The 22,497-nt window shown below is 40.4% G+C and overlaps 1 protein-coding gene across 1 annotated transcript; it reads right to left on the bottom strand.

Annotated features, from left to right (window-relative positions):
* Nucleotides 1-5,779: 5,779 nt before the first annotated feature.
* On the bottom strand, nt 5,780-21,378 carry MTFR2 (mitochondrial fission regulator 2). The gene is made up of 7 exons (XM_068985465.1): nt 21,316-21,378; nt 14,938-15,042; nt 14,377-14,489; nt 12,608-12,843; nt 10,531-10,885; nt 7,482-7,669; nt 5,780-6,502 (listed from the first exon to the last, which is right to left on the bottom strand). The coding sequence occupies exons 1-6, from the start codon at nt 21,376-21,378 to the stop codon at nt 7,483-7,485; spliced, it is 1,059 nt and encodes a 352-aa protein (XP_068841566.1). The 3' UTR covers nt 5,780-6,502; nt 7,482.
* Between the last annotated feature and the right edge of the window lie 1,119 nt (nt 21,379-22,497).

Raw genomic sequence — 22,497 nt, forward strand, 5'->3', positions numbered from 1 at the left:
TTAAAAAGAATGAAATAGTGCCACTTGCAGCAACATGGATGGACCTAGAGATTATATTAAGTGAAGTCAAAGAAAGACAAATATCATATGATGTCACTTATATGTGGAATCCTAAAGGAAAATACAAATGAAATTATTTACAAAATAGAAATAGACTCACAGACATAGAAAACAAGTTTATGGTCACCAAAGGGGAAAGGAGAGGGGAGGAATAAGTTGGGTATTAGGGATTAACAGATACACACTACTGTATATTATATAGATAAGCTAGAAGGATCTACCGTATAGCACAGGGAACGATATTCAACATATGCTAATAACCTATAATGGAAAAGAAACTGAAAAAGAATCTGATTCAGTTAACTGAATCACTTGCTGCTGCTGCTGCTGCTGCTAAGTCGCTTCAGTCGTGTCCGACTCTGTGCGACCCCAGAGAAGGCAGCCCACCAGGCTCCCGTCCCTGGGATTCTCCAGGCAAGAACACTGGAGTGGGTTGCCATTTCCTTCTCCAGTGCATGAAAGTGAAAAGTGAAAGTGAAGTCGCTCAGTCGTGTCCGACTCTTCGCGACTCCATAGACTGTAGCCTACCAGGCTCCTCCGTCCTACACCTGAAACTTTGTAAATCAACTATACTTCAATTAAGAAAAAAAGTTGAATTAGTTTGATGATAAATCTCAGGTTGATAAAAGCCATGGTCATTTGTAATTCATGATTATGCTTTAAAGTAAGCTGTTTTTGCAAGTTATGAAAATCTGACCCTACTTTGTGACTTCTAAAGATCTGACCTTCAAGTGGTATAACTAGTTAGCAGCTTCCCAGGAGGCTCGAGTGGTAAAGAATCCCCCTGCCAATGCAAGAGACACAAGACATGTGGGTTCGATCCCTGGGTGGGGAAAATCCCCTGGGAAAGGGCATGGCAACCCATTCCAGTATTCTTGCCTGGAGAATCCCATGGACAGAGGAGCCTGGTGGGCTACAGTTCCTAGGGTCGCCAAGAGTTGGATATAACTGAAGCGACTTAGCTCGCACGCGGGTGCTCTCTAATGCTATACTTCCCTCTTGTGGCAAACATAGAAAACTGCGGTCTGAACTTTTCCCTTTCAAGTTTTTCTGCCAAGTTTTATACATCCTTGTAAACTGCCTTAAATACTTTCAGGAAAAAGGCAAAGTGTAAACAAATAAGTAAACAAATTTGCAAGATGGACAATGTTTCCCAGGGGTTAAAAATATGTATTTTATAAAAGCATATGTATATGTGTATGTGTGTGTGTGTGTGTGTGTGTGTGCAAACCCATCTGCCTGTGTTCAAATCCCATTCAGCCACTTACCAGCAATGGAAATCTGGGGGAGTTCATTCGGCTCCCCATGTCTAGGTCGCCATCTGTGAAATGAGGAAAAAAATAGTACCTTGTCTTGTTATAAGGATTAGAGTCAATATATGTTAATCACTAAGAACAGGAGCTGATATATCAATGCCATTCAAAATGAGAGCTATTTGCTCTTATCTGAATGGTAAATTACAGCCCACTCCCAAGTGCAGTGTAACAGAAGTTCTCAGGGACCCACAGACCATTTCCCCCTAGTGTCCGGTCCAAAACCACATCTCCTTGCTAGGAATATTTGGCACAGAGTACAGAAAACCTGATGCAAAGAAGTGACTCACTGGAAAAGACCCTGGGGCTGGGAAAGATTGAAGGCTGGAGGAGGAGGGGCCGACAGAGGATGAGATGGTTGATGGCATCACCGACTCAATGGACATGAATTTGAGTAAACTCCAGGAGTTGGTGATGGACAGGGAGGCCTGGCATGCTGCAGTCCATGGGGTCGCAAAGAGTCGGACACTCCTGCGTGGCTGAACTGAACAGAAACTGAAATGGCAACCAAATTGAGTTGTAAAAGTAAAAGAAGTCACTCAGTCGTGTCCAACTCTTTGCAACCCCGTGGACTATACAGTCCTGGAATTCTCCAGGCAAGAATACTGGAGTGGGTGGCCATTCCCTTCTCCAGGGGATCTTCCCAACCCAGCGGATTGAACCCAGGTCTCCCACATTGCAGGCGTATTCTTTACCAGCTGAGCCACAAGAGAAATCCAAGAATACTGGAGTGGATAGCCTAGTCCTTCTCCAGGGGATCCTCCCAACCCAGGAATTGAACTGAGGTCTTCTGCACTGCAGGCGGATTCTTTACCAACTGAGCTATCAGGGAAGCCCAATTGAGTTATGATTAACCAAACTGAGCCAAGTAAGTCAGAGGATGTTAATATCGTACACAGACTCCAGGGCATGTCCCGCTCCATTTTACAGTCAAGGAGCTTGGGGCCCGAGAGGTAATAACTCAGTTCTCCCAGCACATTTCCAGCACTTCTTCCACTGGTTCCCAAAGCCACACAATGAAATAACTGTTTAATGTTTCTGAGTCCTTGAAAACGAGTTATTTCCATGAAAAAAGGGCAAAGCTGTGAAAGACCAACCAAAGGTTACCCACAAAGAAACCAAGGGGAGCAGCATAGGTTTGAAGGGGGATATTTGGAGACAGAAAAGCATTCTCAACACCAATTTTTAAAATGCAAACATACAGGGTAATCGGTACTGGGAATTCTGGGCAGTCAGTACTACTCAAGGCTAATGGCAGTGGAAGATAGGCTGGACCCTGCAACATTTTTGGAGCCCATGTCTGCTGTGGATGACTAGTCTGCTAATGGACTGTGATGCACCACTATGACAAACCTCTGTGGAAATGTCCTTGGTTGAAGAAGGATGCTTTGCTCAAGATCATGCCACACTCATCAATGTAGGGTCAATGTGAAGACAAAAAGACCTGGCACCCTCAGAGCAATGGCAGACTACATGCACGTGTGCTAAGTCGCTTCAGTCGTGTCTGATTCTTTGTGACCCGATGGACTGTAGACCACCAGGCTCCTCTGTCCATGGGATTCTCCAGGCAAGAATACTGGAGTGACTAGCCATGCCCTCCTCCAGGGGATCGTCCCAACACAACCTGGGGACTGAACCCACATCTCTTGTGTCTCCTGCACTGGCAGGCAGGTTCTTTACCTCCACCTAGGGAGACTACTCCATAGGGCTACTCCAGCTTCAGAGCTCCCTCTAGAGTGCTCTGAGGCCCTTGCTGAGGCTACATTTCAGCCCAGCTTCTCCCTCACCCAATCCTGCTTCCTTCCCTAGTAGGGGTATGATCCTGAGAACACAGTCAGATAAATTTCCTCACATTAATCCCTCTCTCACAGTCTGCCTCCCAGATGACCCAACCTGCAATAGCCCTTTTTTGGTTTTGTTTTTGATTTATTGTTATTATGAATTTATTTTTTGTATGTTTCGGCTTCACCATGCAGCCTGTGTTATCTTAGTCCCCTGACCAGGCCTTGAACTGGAGCCTCCTGCAATGAAAGAGCAATTATTAACCACTGAACCACCAGGGAAGTCCCAATAGCCCTCTTTTCTGTTTAATATTTATTTGACTGCATTGGGTCTTAGCTGTGGCACAAGAGATCGATCTTTGTTGCAATGCAGTATCTTTTGTTGCAGCGCAGGGACTCTCTAGCTATGTCACATGAGCTCTAGAGCTCTCAAGCCCAGCAGCTGCAGTGTGTGGGTTTAGTTGCCCCTCAGCACGTGGGCAACTTAGTTCCCTGACCAGGGATCAAACCTGCGTCTCCTGCACTGCAAGGCAGATTCTCAGCCACTGGACCAACAGCGAAGTCCCCCAATAGCCCTCTTTTGATATAAAAATCTCACACTTGCATGATTGGCTTGTCTCCCAACCAAATTTTTATATAAATTTCATAATTAAAGCACAAATGCATTCTCATTGTAAAAGCAAGGGTTTGGGTAACCCCTATCCATAACAGTTCCATGCCACTATTTGCAACTCCAGTGCCTCCTCCAGTTGCTGATGTATCCTCCTGGGAAGTCCTATCTCCTCTCCCTGCCTTGACAATCTGCTATCATCTGCATGTCTCAGCCAGTCAAGATTTTGAACAGCATTAACTTCCTGCAATCTATATTATAAAACCAATATTTTTCCCAAATATAAAATAGTATTAGAATGCCTTGTCAAATGATTTGTCAAATGCCTTAATTCTTCCCTACAGATTAACTACCAGCCAATCAAGAAAGAGAATACAACTTAGTTTAAAGGCATATGAGGAAAACGGGAGAGGAGGGACCCTTCAAGACCAAGTGGGAGGATTCATGTCTTAGAGTCAGGAAAATAAGCTGTTGTTTATATAACTTGCAAGAAGATAAAGTTTCCACATTCACAATATGTTTAGACAAGTTTAAAATGTTATAAACAACACGTAGGTATTAATTTATGTATAGATTCATGATGAAAGCCTAAACCCTCACAAACTCTACAGTCAACATTAAGTCACAAGGAGCCCAAGTATAGGCCACTCAAAAGGCCTCCCAAAGGGGAATTTCATGGCATGGTCTTGTGTTGTCCAGGACACTGCAAGTCACCCTTCTAAATAGAGGTGTTAGTCATTTGGTCCAACTCTTTCCGACCCCACGGTGCAGCCCACCAGGCTCCTCTGTCCATGGAATTCTCCAGGCAAGAATACCGGAGTGGGTTGCCATTCGCTTCTCCAAGGGATCTTCCAGACACAGGGATCAAATCTGGATCTCCTGTATTGCGGGCAAGTCTGAGCCACCAGGGAAGCTAATAGAGGTAAGCCCAAGGTCAACTCAATTCTGATGCATCCTAGTGCTGACATGTGCTTTAGGCAAGCAGGAAATCCATTCTGAAGTAGAAAAGAAAAGCTCCCCTCCCCCAATAAACCAACTTGAGATTTCTTAGGAAATAGATCTCACTTGGCAGAAAATAGTATCTTCAAAATGTTCCTGCAATGCAAAACTGCCCTATGGGATAAAAACTAGTGATTTCAGAGGAAGAGGGACTCTAATTCCAAGTACAAGATGAGAAGAGGCAGAATGGGGACAGTGTCTAGGAGGGGCGGGAACAACAGCAGGAACACTCTACTGAGAAGTGTCAGAAGGCTACACAGAGGGAATAACAGGCAGGTACGAAAGCCACATTGGTGTACTTGCTGTACCACTATGAGTGCTTTTGGCTGCAAATAACAGAAAACCCACTCAGCATATTTTTTAATCTTTCTCATGTAATAAGTCTAGAGATGGCTTTTGCTGGTGTTAGTCAACAGCTCGGTGATGTCTTTGAATCACATTTCTCTGATTCAAAGCCTATCCCTCGTGGTCATAAGATGAATGCGGCATAGCCAGGCCTAACTAGAAGGTGCTGGGTGAAAGGGGCTGGACATGGAGATAACCAGGCAGCCAATTCTCGACACCATGACATGAAAACGGTAAGCAAACGGGCTTTTTCAAAAGGAGAGAGCTTCCAAAATGGGTGGGTGCTGAGTCCATCCAAATGGAACCTAAGCTCCATTTCTAGGGAAACATGGAAATTCCCACACACATTAGTGTAATGGCAGAGAAAAAAACACCTATTCCAAACTTACGTGTTTCATCATATTGACCAAGAAACTAACTACACAATTCTCTTTCCCCCCAAAAGTTTAGACTTCTTAAATGTAGTGAGAAGAAAACATGAATGTGAAGCGCTATAAAACACAAACAAGTTCAAAAAGGTGTATTTATTTACAAAGGAACAGAGCATAATAAAGAACAAAGGAAATAAAATGATAGGTGTACATATTTACATAGCAAGTGAGGGCAAAACTTATCAAGAAGATTCTTTAAATACTTCTACAATCGAGCATTTAATAGTCAAAATCAGCTTCTAAGAATAATTCTTTATCACCTCAAGTGTTTTATGGGGTTCAATCTATGATTCACAGTATGACTCTCTTAGTGAAAAAAATTATAATTTTATATTCTTTGAAAATCTCCAAGTTGCTGGAGGCCAGGTAAACCATATCACTACCAATCTTTAAAAGACCGAAAGACTCTTAAATAAGCAAGTCATAACTGATTTAAGAAATTAAAAAAAACCCAAATGTACTATCATCGGCTGGGTAGTACAATATAGACTTAGTTTATATTACTTTCTTAATCCACTAAATGGTTTCTGTTACCTTATAATGAGATCTTACCTTTCTCAAATGAGAAACATTAAATTGCTTACGATTTAGCTCTTAGGAAAATCATTCAAAATATTTATTCAGCTTTAATAAACTTAACATATGTGGGAAAAAATGAAAAAGATCCATGCACCTGACTATCATCAGTGGCCCGTTAACTGGTGGATCTTATAAGACCAGACACAGGTCAAGATCCTTCAGACCTCTGCACTAACATACCCCATTATATGGACTGCATTTAGATTCATTGACAGGAGATGCGATCCTTTCGCAGGCAGGGAGAGGCATGTAGGCATCCTTCTGCAGTCCTGCCTTCCAGGTGTAGACACGGCCCCTGGTGCTCACGGCTTGGTCTACACCTGCTGGGTTTATTGGCTCTTCCTTTAATTCAACATACTTCTGATTTGAGATACGGTGTCCAAACTGAAACAAAGCAAATGTGTAATACATTATTCTGATGTAAAAAAACAGAATAGCAACACAAGCACCAAATGACCCTATCAGGCTTAATTCATTCAACAGTAAGTAGTTGTTTGAGAGCGGGCTATGTGTCACGCCGAGTGCTCAGGGCTGGGGTCACAGAAAGTGAGACCTCAGTTCTGCCGGAACTGACAGAGTAGAACAGTTCTCCTCTGCTCTGCTGTGCTCTGTGAGTTGTCATCTGCTTTTTAGCTTCCACCCCTCCTCCTTTGCCACTCCAGTGCCACCCACCGGACTTTAGACTCTGTCCCTCTTTCACTCTCCCCTTGTTCCCATGGCTTAATCTTCTTTACTTCCTCAACTAAACTGTAAGATGGGAAACCACCCCCCAAATTAGGATTATATCTGAAGTAAAGCAAAGAGGCTTCAAATAAGGAGCAATCTTCAGGGCTAAGAGTTGAAATACATTGTGAATTTTTTTAAGTGTCCAGGGAGCATGGTCATCGAAGGTAATTATGACCTCACTTGCTTTGTTAAGCACAATTATAAATATTCTATTTATCTAGATAATCCAGTCTTTTCATGTGACGAGGAAAAATACTGGGAGTATTCACATTTAAATATGGTTAGGTTGAATCTATTACATCATTCCTCTCTGGTCCTCTCAAAGTTAGACGCCCAGCTCATACTGGGCGGCAACAGTGACAGACAGCAATGTCAAGTTAGCACGTATCCAGAATAAACCATTACAAACTTATGCACAAGTATTTTTCAAATCAAATGTTTTATCTCAAAAAATGTCATAGTATGCTAAAAGCTAAAATGAGCATGGAAGTGAAAGTCAGTACAAACAACCAGAACATTAGCAGCACACAGTATCAACAATTTTATGGTCCAGTCCACATAATTACTTCAAGAGAATTTGAAGGTAAAGATACATCATGAACAGTATGCATGAGAAAAACCGAAAATTTAACCTTACATTATAAGTGCACCCTTGAAGTTTCTGGACTAGAAAATGGAGAAGACCCCCAACAATTATCTTCTTTCTCAAAGGAATCTTCTTCTTGGAATGCAAATTTCTGCCTAAGTGCATGGGATATTAGAGACACTGGATCCCAAGGTGAGTCTTCTTTTTTCCTTTTATGAATAGGTCTGCCTCCAGGGGACCTTTAAAAAAATGGAATAACTTAAAACTTTGTGTATTAAGTTCCTTATTGAAGAGCTTCCCAGGTGGCACTAGTGGTAAAGAACCCGCCTGCCTGTGCAGGAGATGTGAGAGACACAGATTGGATCCCTGGGTCAGGAAGACTCCCTGGGGAGGGCATGGCAACCCACTCTGATTGAATTCTGGAGAATCTTGTGGACAGAGGAGACCAGCAGGTCCCAGTCCATGGGGTCACAAACAGTTGGACACAACTGAAGCAACTGAGCACATAAGCTTTGACAAGCTTAGCAAAAATATAAGCATTATATGGCAGAAAGAGAAGCATAATATATCATAATCTACTTCATCTTCAAAAGATTGGAATGTTTTGGCTTAGGATAACAAATATAAGGGTGCAATGGATTAGGAATCAGAAAGCTGAGAAACCATATGGGGCTCTACCACAATCCATTATAACCTGTGATTTATCAAATATCATCTTTGTTTTTTCATTTTCTAATTCTCCAGTGGGTAGAAAAGTTTAAAGAAAAATTTAATAACTTTTAAAAGGACTATGGAGTTCATGAAAAGAAAAACATCAGGCTCTTTGTTCACTCACTCAGTCTTAATGCTGACTATTTTGCCAGGCTCCATTTTTACATTTTGGGGGTAAAGAGGTAATCCTGCTCCCGTGAACACTCTAGCGGCAGGAGTTCATCAGTGAACAAGTAAGCAAGAATATTTGGGGCAGCAATTAGTGCTGTTAATAAAATAAAAGCGGGAGGGACTTTCCTGGCGGTCCAGTAGCTAAGACTCCCCACTGCCAATGTAGGGGCCCCAGGTTTGAGCTCCAGTCAGGGAACTAGATCCCACTGCCACAACTAAGAGTTTGCATGCTGCAACTAAGACTCAGCACAGCCAAATATGTATTTTTTAAAATAAAAAATAAATAAAAGAGGGAAGTGTGATAGTGGCTAGGATAAAGCGCTTTCGATGAGATGCTGAGGGGATAAGTCTCTTAAAGGATTCGGCATTCTTCTTAAGAAAACGACAAGCAGTCAGTTTTATTGTTAACATCCAATGGATGCATCAGAAAGGAGGCTGGCATCTGTTAGAAAGGGAAAACAGGTGCAACTGGAGCGCAGTGAAGTAAGATGGGAAGCAGGATGGGGCGTCAGAGGCACGAGGGCTGAATCCAGGCCACAGCAAGGGGTCAAGGTTTCATTCTAAGCACAGCGAAAACCACTAAAGGATTTTCAGCAGGGGAATGGCATGATCTGACTTCTGTTTTTAAAGATCACTCTGGTTATGATTCACATACGGAGAACAGACAAGCAGGCAAGAATGAAAAGAGACTGACCAGTTAAGAGGTCACTGCCAAAGTCCAAATTTTATAAAATGGTGGCTTAAAATGAAAGGTGGCAGTGGGGACCATTGAGGGTACATAGATTTGAGTGTGGCCTCCCCCCTCAAAAACTGATAACAGGAAAAACACATAGAAGAATTGAAAAGGATTTTTTTTTTAAGTACAATAAAAAAGCAAAGAGAAAGAAATCAGTAGGGGAAAGATATGAAGATAAGACAAATAACTCTGGCATTCGAATTTCTAATAGGAGCTTTAAGAAAAGACGGAAAAAATAGGAGACGTATCAGAAAAATATTATAAGAAATCTTCAAAAATAAAGGACAACTGATTGAGTCCATAAGTGATCAGCATGAGAAATTTTAAAAGAACACTCCAGGGCTCATCATCATGAATTTTGAGAATATCAGGATCTCAAATGCTTCAAGAATAAGGGAAACAGGGTTCATACGTAGTATCAGGAATTAAAATGACATTAACCTTGCAACAGGAACACTGACAGCTAGAAACCAATGAAATAATGTCTTCAAAATTCTGAGGAAAAACGATTTTCTGCCAATTATATATCAACCAAACTAGCAAGTGTGAGAAATTTTTTTTAAAGTTTCAGATATGCAAGGTCTTAAAATAACTTAGCTTTTATTCATTCCTCAGGAAGCTACAGAAGATGGAACACCCAGGACATGGATGATGCAACACTGGACAAACAGAATGCCTATGATGACAAAGGAAACCCTTAGGATAACAATGCAGCGGGTTTAGAGCAACAAGTAAGATTAGGGAAGGGCAGAGGGCTCCAAGAGGGGATTTCCAGGGGTTTGGGGGGGATTCAAAGAGGTAATAGTTAACTGCTATAAAATATAAAATTAGTTAACAAATAAAATGTAATTGTAGTATATGAAATAGCTTTCCTGTGAATGTTTATTATAATAAGGATATAAATTCTGAACATGGATTTAAGACTGTGACTTAACCATAATGGGAAGATGTGATAAGAAGTGTATGTGTGCATGTGTGTTAGGAGGTAGACTGTCTAAGAGAATGTATTTCAGATTTTTAACAATTCCAGTAAATATAACTAAAATATCAAAAAATAGCAAAAGTATAATGTTGTTTCAAAAGTATTAAGGTAAGACACTAGAAGAGTCACAAAAATTTGAAAATGATTCTCTCTAGGAGCACTGTTTGGGGTGAAGAAGAATCAAAGAGAAGACATATATGTTTGAAAGTGAAAGTGAAAGTGAACTTGCTCAGTCGTGTCCGACTCTTTGCGACCCCGTGGACTGTAGCCCACCAGGCTCCTCCATCCATGGGATTCTCCAGGCAAGAATACTGGAGTGGGGTGCCATTTCCTTCTCCAGGAGATCTTCCTGACCCAGGGATCAAACCCAGGTCCCCCGCAATGCAGGCAGATACTTTAACCTCTGAGGGAAGCCCTTATATAGGTTTACTTTGATAAAATAATTTATTTAAACACCACTGATAAAATTTTGGTTCATTTTGCAAATTATGACAACATACCTTTCAATAGCACGTAGTTTAACCTTATTCATATCCTTTAGAACATCCAACATGTTTGGAACAGCTTCATTTTTCTGGTTTTTTGAATGATGACTATAATTGGTGTTCCTAGCATCTGGGTGCTGTTTTTTCACTTCAGTTATTGAATTATCTGATGCACAAATATTATTAGATGCTGTTTTCAAGAGAGGAGAACATGGAGGCTGTACAGAAGAAATCTGAGGCGGCGGTGGTGGAGGAGGAGGAGAGGAAAGCACTGAACTTGAAAACGAATCTTGTTTGACATTGAGTTGAGTAGCCCCTGATGATGGCTTTTGTCCAAAACCACTAGGCCTGTCATTCAAGTCCAGGAAACCTAGAGAAAATTTAGTCTGTTGAAAAATCATACAGAACTGTCTCTGATATAACATGTAACACTAATTAGAATCAAAATAGGAACAATTTCTGTAATGCTATCAAAACAAATGACACGGTGGCCAAGGAGAATCAACCCCATCTGCTTAGTAATTTTTGGAAGAGTCAAGCAAGTAGTAAATTTCTTTTTAATCCAATTAGGATTCTCTGTGTAGGGGGAAGGGAGAGGATGTATTTTAAAGAGAAAATAAAAAAGATTTTCAGTTACAATCTAAATTTCATCCTCAGTTTACAAAAGCTAAAACATGATCAACAGCTTGTGGCTAGAAACACATGAACTGATATATTCACTCTATGATGACACTGTAGAAACACCTAGACACATATTTTCTAGGCAAGAGCCTAAGATGGATACCAAATACTTAAATTTTTTACAATAGATTTGCTCCTAAAATCATACGTAACATGACTACTTTTTAAAAAGTGTATATATAATCTCATTTTTTATTCTATAGTAACATATACTATATAATATTTCATATAAATTGTAAATATATAAATATGGGTTATAAACAAATCATATATGTGTTCATATAGGTGTTTCTACATACATACAGATACCATGTGTTTGTATATTTTATTTAAAGCAAGTCACATCTCTAAAAATTTGAATCATCTAGAAAACAGTATTCACCTACATTTGATGGAAGCATAGCAGCAATAACTTCAAACAGCAAATATATGAACCTCAAACCTATACTCTTCTCTCAAATTAATGCATCCCTCTGCTTAAATTTCTAACGATTTTCTAAAGACTCAGTAAAGCTTATAGTCGTCCATCCATATCCTCACCCATATCCTCTACATCTGCAGATTCAAAAAACTGCCAATTGAAAATATCTTTTTTTTAAATATCATATGTGAAACGAAACGCCAGTCCAGGTTCGACACATGATACAGGATGCTCGGGGCTGGTGCACTGGGACGACCCAGAGGGATGGTATGGGGAGGGAGGTGGGAGGGGGGTTCAGGATGGGGAACACGTGTACACCCGTGGCGGATTCATGTTGATGTATGGCAAAACCAATACAATATTGTAAAGTAATTAGCCTCCAATTAAAATAAATTTATATTAAATAAATAAAATAATATGATAATTAAAAAAAAATTCCAGGATAGTTTCAAAAAGTCAAACTTGATCTGCCACACACTAACAACCGTTTACATAGCAATTCCATTGTATTTACAATGATTTGCATTTTATTAGGTATTATAAGTAATGAGAGATGATTTAAAGTATACAGGAAGATGGAGGATGTGACAGGTTATATATAAATATGCCATCTTATATAAGGGACGTAAGTAGCCTTGGATTTTGGTGGCCACAGGGGTCCTAGAACCAAAATGCTGAGGGACAACTGTACTTAGAAAATAGGCTTTTAAATATAAAACTACAATCTTTGGCAGCATAGCTAGCTCTTCTTTAAACCAAAGCCATTCTGGTCACTACAAATGCATATTCTTAATAAACATCAGCAGTAATATATATATATATATATATATATACACACATACACGCATACACACATGCAACATCCTTTCATATTCCATGTCATTCAGAGGATACGTCAGCAGCAAACATTCTTTTCTTACTTAGAACTGCGCTGACTTAAAATACTAGAGGAGTATCATCCAACCAAAACAAAAACCCAGTGTTACTTACCAGCTTTTGTACTGTTTCCCAGTTCTTGCCGTCCCACAATTGCAGCAATCTGAGAGCGAAGAAAAGCTAGCTCATCTTCAAGGGCAGCTATCTTTTTAATTGCAGTTTCACTTTCAGGCCAATCATTTTTTCTTGGTTTGTTATGCCTTACAGCAGGTGTCAATGGACCTTCAACTAGTTGCAAAGGATGAAAAGATGCAATTTTCTCCTCTTCTTCATTTTTCCATGTACTATTTCTATGGGTGGAATGAAGGAAAAAACAGATAGATGGGGGAAGGAAATTTTTCTAAGAGAAATAATTTCTTTCAGTCAAAGAACAAAAACACCAAAACAAAATCAGAATAGCTCTCTTTACTCTATAACTATCTGTAGACTCACTGAGGACAAACAGTATCTTACACAACTTTGTATCCTCAATACCCAGAACAGAATGTTGCCTTTAGCAGGTGACCAAAAGTAATCAGTGAATAAAGGGACACATCTTGCTTTCAAACTGTAAACCAGAAATAATTATCCTATAACTGTTCTGTTAATATCAAACCATACAAATGGATTTATTTAGAAATAATTTATTTAGAAATTCTACATATTTGGAATATAAGGCTTGAAAGGATTCCATGTTATACTGGGGTAAGTACTCTAATTTTTTTTGAAAATTTATAAACCAGCTTTACATAGAATAAATTTAAGCAGAAATTTTGAATAATTGACCTTTATTGTACTAACAGGTACAGGTATTGCCTGTATCTGAATACACCAACACCTAAGTTAGTATTCCCAACCAGTAAAACATCCAAATGATGAAATATATTTAACATCATTGCCTAGTATACAGTAAACACTGTATAAATTTTGGTTAAATATATAAAACAAAATAGATCTAATTTTGGACGTCCCTGGTGGTCCAGTGGTTAAGAATTCACCTGCGAATGCAGGGAACACGAGTTTGATCCCTGGTCAGGAAGATTCCCCTTGCCGAGGGGCAAAGTGGACTGTGCACCACAACTGCGGAGCCTGTGCTCCAGAGCCCACAAGATGCAATCTACCGAGCCCACACTCTACAACAAGAGGCTACCACAGTTAGAAGCCCCTGCACTACAACTTGAGAGGAGGCCCCACTCTTGACCACTAGAGAAAGCCCACAGAAAGCAACAAAGACCTAGAATAGCCAGAACTAAGTAATTTAAAAGAAAAATAGATCCAGTATTTAGTATACAGGAAAGAGCTTTCTCCTAAAAATGAATGCAGTGATCTTCAAACCCTTTTAATATCATTCCTTCGTAGGCTAGGGTTAGGTTTAAACATGCGTTAAGAAAAGCCAAAAATGAAAAAAAAAACACCAGTCATCCTTATCATGAAGACATTAGTAGGACTCAGTGTACTACTGCTGCTGCTAAGTCGCTTCAGTCGTGTCCGACCCCATAGACAGCAGCCCATCAGGCTCCCCTAACCCTGGGATTCTCTAGGCAAGAACACTGGTGTGGGTTGCCATTTCCTTCTCCAATGCATGAAAGTGAAAAGTCAAAGTGAAGTCGCTCAGTCGTGTCCGACTCTTTGTGACCCCATGGACTGCAGCCAACCAGGCCCCTCCATCCATGGGATTTTCCAGGCAAGAGTACTGAAGTGGGGTGCCACTGCCTTCTCCAAGTGTACTACAGAGCTAGACAAAATAAATGAAAAGCCTCACTTAGTCTGAACACACTTCAACACGGGCAAGAATTCAGATTGTAGCCCACACCCCACTTTTTCAAGATACGTAGAAAAATTACCGAAATCTGAGATAACTGGCTTCTTCATCATTTGCCACACACCAAACGTCAGCAAAAGACGGAACTACAGAGCCACAGTTAGCCGGGTCCACAGAGTTCAAGAGCGGAACCAGCTAAAGGGAAAAAGGGAAAAGAAAGTCAGAGCTCTGCAAGCAGTCACGGGGAGACATATGCCTGTGGAAACCACTTACACAAGTGTGAAAAGGAGAAAGGATATGCAAGAGGAAAACATACACCTGTTAGCAAGAAAAAAGGCTTAGGAAAACACAGTTCTAAAGTCTATGCATACAGCACTATTCTCTCCCCTAGGAATGTCATCCAACATAAAACACAGACTAAAAGAATCAAAGAAACGACTCAGGGGTTTCTTCACATCTGCCAATCTTTGGATATAATTAAAGTAATAAAGACAAAAACACAGATGAAATGACTTGTTTCCAAGATAAGCTACAGGTTTTTGGTTTGCAGGAAACATTTCTTCTTCTATTCCTGTCTATGTCCCTATTTCCCTATAGAAATTTTTATACATGGTACTTAAATAATACACGTTGACTGACTTACCTCAAAATTAGGCCTGGGACAAGGTTCTAAAGGAAGAAGTTTCCCAATGATACGAACAATACTCCGAGCTGATCCATAGTCTTTATTTTCCCAAATGCGTAAAACCTATTTAAACATAAATCATTATTTAAAAAGTAGTGCTCTGTTGAGCATGTTTATATTGTTTATGAAAAGAACAAATGTTAAAGATAGAATAGCATTTATTTTTAAAAAAAAATATAGCATTGCATGCTTTTAAATTATTTTCTTCAAAGAATCAAACTATTCACATGTATTTTTTAAAAGGTGGGGGTACAGGGGAGTGCAGCTGAGGCAGGCAGTTAACATAAGCATATTCCAGGAAGAAGATCTTTTGAGAAAGCACCACAAATTCATTTCCTTTTATTTCTGGTAATGACCAAATACCCTGGGGAACTTTATTAAAAACTGACAATGTCAATTTCTCAAGCAATGAAGTAATACAGAGTATACTCATGTAATTTCCTTTAAAGGGGTGAATAAATGAATCATGCTCTAAACAATTTAAGAATGCTTTCAGTTCAGTTCAGTTCAGTCGCTCAGTCGTGTCCGACTCTTTGCAACCCCATGAATCACAGCACGCCAGGCCTCCCTGTTCATCACCAACTCCCAGAGTTCACTCAGACTCATGTCCATCGAGTCTGTGATGCCATCCAGCCATCTCATCCTCGGTCATCCCTTTCTCCTACTGCCCCCAATCCTTCCCAGCATCAGAGTCTTTTCCAATGAGTCAACTCTTCGCATGAGGTGGCCAAAGTACTGGAGTTTCAGCTTTAGCATCATTCCCTCCAAAGAAATCCCAGGGTTGATCTCCTTCAGAATGGACTGGTTGGATCTCCTTGCAGTCCAAGGGACTCTCAAGAGTCTTCTCCAACACCACAGTTCAAAAGCATCAATTCTTCGGCGCTCAGCCTTCTTCACAGTCCAACTCTCACATCCATACATGACCACAGGAAAAACCATAGCCTTGACTAGACAGACCTTAGTCAGCAAAGTAATGTCTCTGCCTTTGAATATGCTATCTAGTTTGGTCATAACTTTTCTTCCAAGGAGTAAGCGTCTTTTAATTTCATGGCTGCAGTCACCATCTGCGGTGATTTTGGAGCCCAAAAAAATAAAGTCTGACACTGTTTCCACTGTTTCCCCATCTATTTCCCATGAAGTGATGGGACCGGATGCCATGATCTTCGTTTTCTGAATGTTGAGCTTTAAGCCAACTTTTTCACTCTTACTTATGTAGTATTGGCACAAAAACAGACATGTAGATCAAAAGAATAGAACAGAGAGCCCAGAAATAAACCCACCCATGCACGATCAATTAATCTATGATATAGGAGGCAAGAATATACAATGGAGAAAAGACAGTCTCTTCAGCAAGTGGTGCTGGAAAGATGCACAGCTACATGCAAATCAATGAAATTAGAACACTCCCTCACAACACGCATAACAATAAACTCAAAATGATTTAAAGACCTAAACATAAGATATGATACCATAAAACTCTCAGAACACAACATAGGCAAAATACTCTGACATAAATTCTAGCAATATTTTCTCAGATTGGTCTCCTAAGGCAAAAGAAATAAAAGCAAAAACAAACGGGATCTAATCAAACTCAGAAGCTTTTGCACCACATGAAAACCGTAAACAAAACAAAAAGACAACCTACAGAATGGAGGAAAACATCTGCAACCAACAACTGGATAATATTCAAAACATACCAACAGCTTATACAACTTTCTAGTAGCTACATTTGAAGACTAGAAAGAAACAAGTGAAATTAATTTCCTTAATGTATTTAATTCATATGTGCATATTATGTCAATGTGAAATTAATATTTTTTAAAAACAATGCCATTATTTTATAATACATTCTTTTTTCAGACTGAATCTTCAAAATCCATTGTATATTTTATACCTATAACAGATCTCAACTTAGACATTTCAAGTATTTTAAAGTGACATCCACACTGATCAGCACAGCCTGTGGTACAGAAGCCCGACTTAATTAACATAATTATCTCTGTGGCTCGGCAGATCACTCACAGGTGCACCCTTGCTAAGAACCACAGGCCTAGAGGCTCCACTACAGTGAGGGCCACTATTGTCACACACAGTCACGTAACTCCAGGATAATGTGAATGTCTTGCTCTACAATTCCCGTTCTGCCAAACTTCTGTCCTTCTCTCTCATTCCTTATTGCCACTAACCATCTTCACCACTCTTATGATTTCACCTCCCTCTTCTATTTCTGCTCTGGCACCCTCCTACTGACTTCACTGACTTTCCTACTAAGTAGAGATTTTCCAGTTGTTTCAGTGATATGTTCAGTTCATTTCAGCCACTCAGTCATGTCCAACTCTTTGCGACTGCCAGGCCTCCCTGTCCATCACCAACTCCTGGAGTCCACCCAAACCCATGTCCATTGTGCCAGTGATGCCATCCAACCATCTCATCCTCTGTTGTCCCCTTCTTCTCCTGCCCTCAATCTTTCCCAGCATCAGGGTCTTTTCAAATGAGTCAGCTCTTCGCATCAGGTGCCCAAAGTATTGGAGTTTCAGCTTCAACATCAGTCCTCCCAGTGAACACTCAAGACTGATTTCCTTTAGGATGAACTGGTTGGGTCTCCTTGCAGTCCAAGGGACTCTCAAGCGTCTTCTCCAACACCACAGTTCAAAAGCATCGATTCTTTGGCACTCAGCTTTCCTTATAGTCCAACTCTCACATCCACACATGACCAACGGAAAACCCATAGCCTTGACTAGACGGACCTTTGTTGACAAAGTAAATGTCTCTGCTTTTCAATATCCTGTCTAGGTTGGTCATAACTTTCCTTCCAAGGAGTAAGCGTCTTTTAATTTCATGGCTGCAATCACCATCTGTGGTGATTTGGGAGCCCAGAAAAATAAAGTCAGCCACTGTTTCCCCATCTTTTTGCCATGAAGTGATGGGACCAGATGCCATGATCTTCGTTTTCTGAATGTTGAGCTTTAAGCCAACTTTTACACTCTCCTCTTTCACTTTCATCAAGAGGCTCTTTAGTTCTTCATCTTCTGCCATAAGGCTGGTGTCATCCGCATATCTGAGGTTACTGATATTTCTCCCGGCAATCCTGATTCCAGCTTGTGCTTCCTCCAGCCCAGCATTTCTCATGTACTCTGCATAGAAGTTAAATAAGAAGGTTGACAATATACAGCCTTGACGTACTCCTTTTCCTATTTGGAACCAGTCTGTTATTCCATGTCCAGTTCGAACTGTTGCTTCCTGACCTGCATACAGATTTCTCAAGAGGCAGGTTAGGTGGTCTGGTATTCCCATCTCTTTCAGAATTTTCCACAGTTTATTGTGATTCACACAGTCAAAGGCTTTGGCATAGTCAATAAAGCAGAAATAGATGTTTTTCTAGAACTCTCTTGCTTTTTCCATGATCCAGCAGATGTTGGCAATTTGATCTCTGGTTCCTCTGCCTTTTCTAAAACCAGCTTGAACATATAGAAGTTCACAGTTCACATATTGCTGAAGCCTGGCTTGGAGAATTTTGAATGTTACTTTACTATTGTGTGAGATGAGTGCAATTGTGCGGTACTTTGAGCATTTTTGGCATTGTCTTTCTTTGGAATTGGAATGAAAACTGACCTTTTCCAGTCCTGTGGCCACTGCTGAGTTTTCCAAATTTGCTGGCATATTGAGTGCAGCACTTTCACAGCATCATCTTTCAGGCTTTGAAACAGCTCCACTGGAATTCCATCACCTCCACCAGCTTTGTTTATAGTGATGCTTTCCAAGGCCCACTTGACTTCACATTCCAGGATGTCTGGCTCTAGGTGAGTGATCACACCATCATGATTATCTTGGTCGTGAAGATCTTTTTTGTACAGTTCTTCTGTGTATTCTTGTCACCTCTTCTTAATATCTTCTGCTTCTGTTAGGTCCATACCATTTCTGCCCATTATCAAGCTCATCTTTGCATGAAATGTTCCCTTGGTATCTTTAATTTCCTGAAGAGATCTCTAGTCTTTCCCATTCTGTTGTTTTCCTCTATTTCTTTGCAATGATAGCTGAGGAAGGCTTTCTTATTTCTTGTTGCTATTCTTTGGAACTCTGCATTCAGATGCTTATATCATTCCTTTTCTCCTTTGCTTTTTGCTTCTCTTCTTTTCACAGCTACTTGTAAGGCCTCCTCAGACAGCCATTTTGCTTTTTTGCATTTTGTTTCCATGGGGATGGTCTTGATCCCTGTCTCCTGTACAATGTCACGAACCTCCGTCCACAGTTCATCAGGCACTCAATCTATCAGATCTATTTCTCTCCTTAAATCTATTTCTCACTTCCACTGTATAACCATAAGGGATTTGATTTAGGTCATACCTGAATGGTCTAGTGGTTTTCCCTACTTTCTTCAATTTAAGTCTGAATTTGGCAATAAGGGTTCATGATCTGAGCCACAGTCAACTCCCAGTCTTGTTTTTGCTGACTATAGAGCTTCTCCATCTTTGGCTGCAAAGAATATAATCAATCTGATTTCAGTGTTGACCATCTGGTGATGTCCACATGTAGAGTCTTCTCTTGTGTTGCTGGAAGAGGGTGTTTGCTATGACCAGTGTGTTCTCTTGGCAAAACTCTATTAGCCTTTGCCCTGCTTCATTCTGTATTCCAAGGCCAAATTTGCCTGTTACCCCAAGTGTTTCTTGACTTCCTACTTTTGCATTCCAGTCCCCTATAATGAAAAGGACATATTTTTTGGGGTGTTAGTTCTAAAAGGTCTTGTAGGTCTTCACTGAACCATTCAACTTCAGCTTCTTCAGTGTTACTGGTTGGGGCATAGACTTGGATTACTGTGATATTGAATGGTTTGCCTTGGATACGAACAGAGATCATTCTGTCGTTTTCGAGATTGCATCCAAGTACTGCATTTCAGACTCTTTGGTTGACCATGATGGCTACTCCATTTCTTCTGAGGGATTCCTGCCCACAGTAGTACATATAATGGTCATCTGAGTTAAATTCACCCATTCCAGTCCATTTTAGTTCACTGATTCCTAGAATGTCGACGTTCACTCTTGCCATCTCCTGTTTGACCACTTCCAATTTGCCTTGATTCATGGACCTGACATTCCAGGTTCCTACGCAATATTGCTCTTTACAGCATTGGACCTTGCTTCTATCACCACAGCTGGGTATTGTTTTTGCTTTGGCTCCATCCCTTCCTTCTTTCTGGAGTTATTTCTCCACTGATCTCCAGTAGCATATTGGGCACCTACTGACCTGGGGAGTTCCTCTTTCACTATCCTATCATTTTGCCTTTTCATACTGTTCATGGGGTTCTCAAGGCAAGAATACTGAAGCACATCTTCAACTATCCCTCGGTCTTTGTTGTTTTTAACTTCCTCAATTCTGAAATTCAAAATGCTTCATTATGGACATCCTCTATCATCAAAGTCAAATAACAAAAGTATATAGAAAACGCCAAATCTGAATCTCTTTTCTTTCCTACACCCAGAACCATATATCTAATTACCTGCAAGATATTTGTATTTATATATTCCAACAGATTTAACTTATCTCCCTAGAAGAAAGTAGTTCCTCATACTGAGCTGTCTATTTTTTATTAATGGCTCCATCATTCTTCAACTTACTTTTGTTCAAAATCCTTTACTTATCCTTGACTATTCTAATTCACCATACCAAATAGCAACAATTTGCCCATTTTGTGTATGCCCCTCTTTATTTTTGTGTCTGTCTTATATGTACTCTTGTAGCTGTATGTATATATTTCTCATATCTCACACTATATTTTGAGAATCATGAATACAAGAAAGATGTGCTGCCACCCTGCATCACTTACAGAACAATTGCACATTGTCTTAGATCTTAGATGTCATAGCTACTCAGTAAGTAGACAAAATCTGATTTATGATTCTCACACCTAAGTCAACCTCTCTCCTGAATTTGCTGAACTACAAAACTCATCATTCTATAACAAATGTCAAGCATTTTTTTTCAACTTTTTATTTTATATTGTAGTATAGTTTATTGACTATGTTGTGTTAGTTTCAGTTCAAATAAATTACCTTAAATAAAACCACTAGAATTTTTAAAATATTTTATCTATGAGGGTCATGTCTATCTTTTGCTTGGTTTCAATCTTTCATCAGCTTTTGACCCTTCAAGTAAATAGCTTCCTAATAATCACATTCTTTTTCTTTTAACTCAAATTATCAAAGCTACACTACTGCAAACTTGCCTTTGTTACACCTTATACAGAAGTAACAATTTTGCCTTGAATGTTGACATATAAATCATTTCCAAAATAAGACCCCAAATACAACAGGTCCATTCAAATCCATTAAAAACATTTACCTGGTTTATGGGAACACCAAAATATTCCAGCATTTCTCTTAAGATACTCAATATGAACGACATTGATGAGGCAAATACAGAAGCAAATTCAAAGAAACATTGTTTCTTGATACCTTGAGGGGATAAAAATAAAACATTACTCTTGATAAATAACTGCTGCACACACAAACAAAAAAGCGTTCCTTACACATTACACCATCAACTAAACTAATCTCTCTGGCCAGCATTATTTTGAGGTGAGGAGAGACAAAGAGGAATGGGAGAATGGGGAAGGGCTGGTTAAAAAAAACAAAAACAAAAAAAACCTTCAGTTTATCAGTTAAGTTGTATTAAAAATTCGTAAGATTTTTTTTTTTTGAACCTCTTAAGGGACGCAGTGCTAGTGTGCTCAGCTGTTCAGTCGTGTCCAACTCTTTGAGATCCCGTGGACTGTAGCCCACCAGGCTCCTCTGTCCATGGAATTTCCCAGGTAAGATTCCTGGAGTGGGTTGCCACAGGCTCCTTCAGGGGATCTTCCCAACCCAGGGCTCGAACTCACATCTACATCAGCAAGCGGATTCTTTACCAACGCACCACTTCGTTAATAAATATCAATCAAGGATAGACTGGAAACTTAGCAGGAAGCCTTCAAGTTAGTTGCAATAGCGAAAGCCAAAAGCTTCGCCTCCCTCGGAAAGCTCCGGCTGAGACTAAGCCGGGATGAGTTCAGCCCTTCCTTGAGCGCAGGCAGGCGGCCGACCAGAGACTTTGACCAAACAAAAGGAATGATAACACTTCCTTACTGACGTATCGGAGTACCACCCATCCCTCCTAGCTCATTCTAAAGATAAGGATTGTGCAGCCCAGATAGGTGACGTGACTTAGTCACCCAACTACTAAATAACAGACCGAGACTAGCTCCGACTTACGTCACTCCCTTTGGCCCCAAGCGGCCTCGGGGTCTCTCCCGCTCGGTGATCACAGTCGCCTGGCTCACCTTCCTCCAAAGCCCAGCCTCCCGGCAACCACGGGAACTTCAAGCTACAGTCATTAAAGAACCTCGCGGCAGAATCCACAGAAGACGAGGCCAGGCGTGCTCTCGCCCTGGTCCAGGAGCGCTTAGAGGTCCACACGTGCCCGCCCTCGCACCCCGGCTTTCCTGCCACCGGCGGAAACACCACCTCCACTGACCCCGGAATTGGC

The sequence above is a fragment of the Capricornis sumatraensis genome, chromosome 13 (genome assembly GCF_032405125.1).
Source record: "Capricornis sumatraensis isolate serow.1 chromosome 13, serow.2, whole genome shotgun sequence".
Lineage (NCBI taxonomy): Eukaryota > Metazoa > Chordata > Mammalia > Artiodactyla > Bovidae > Capricornis > Capricornis sumatraensis.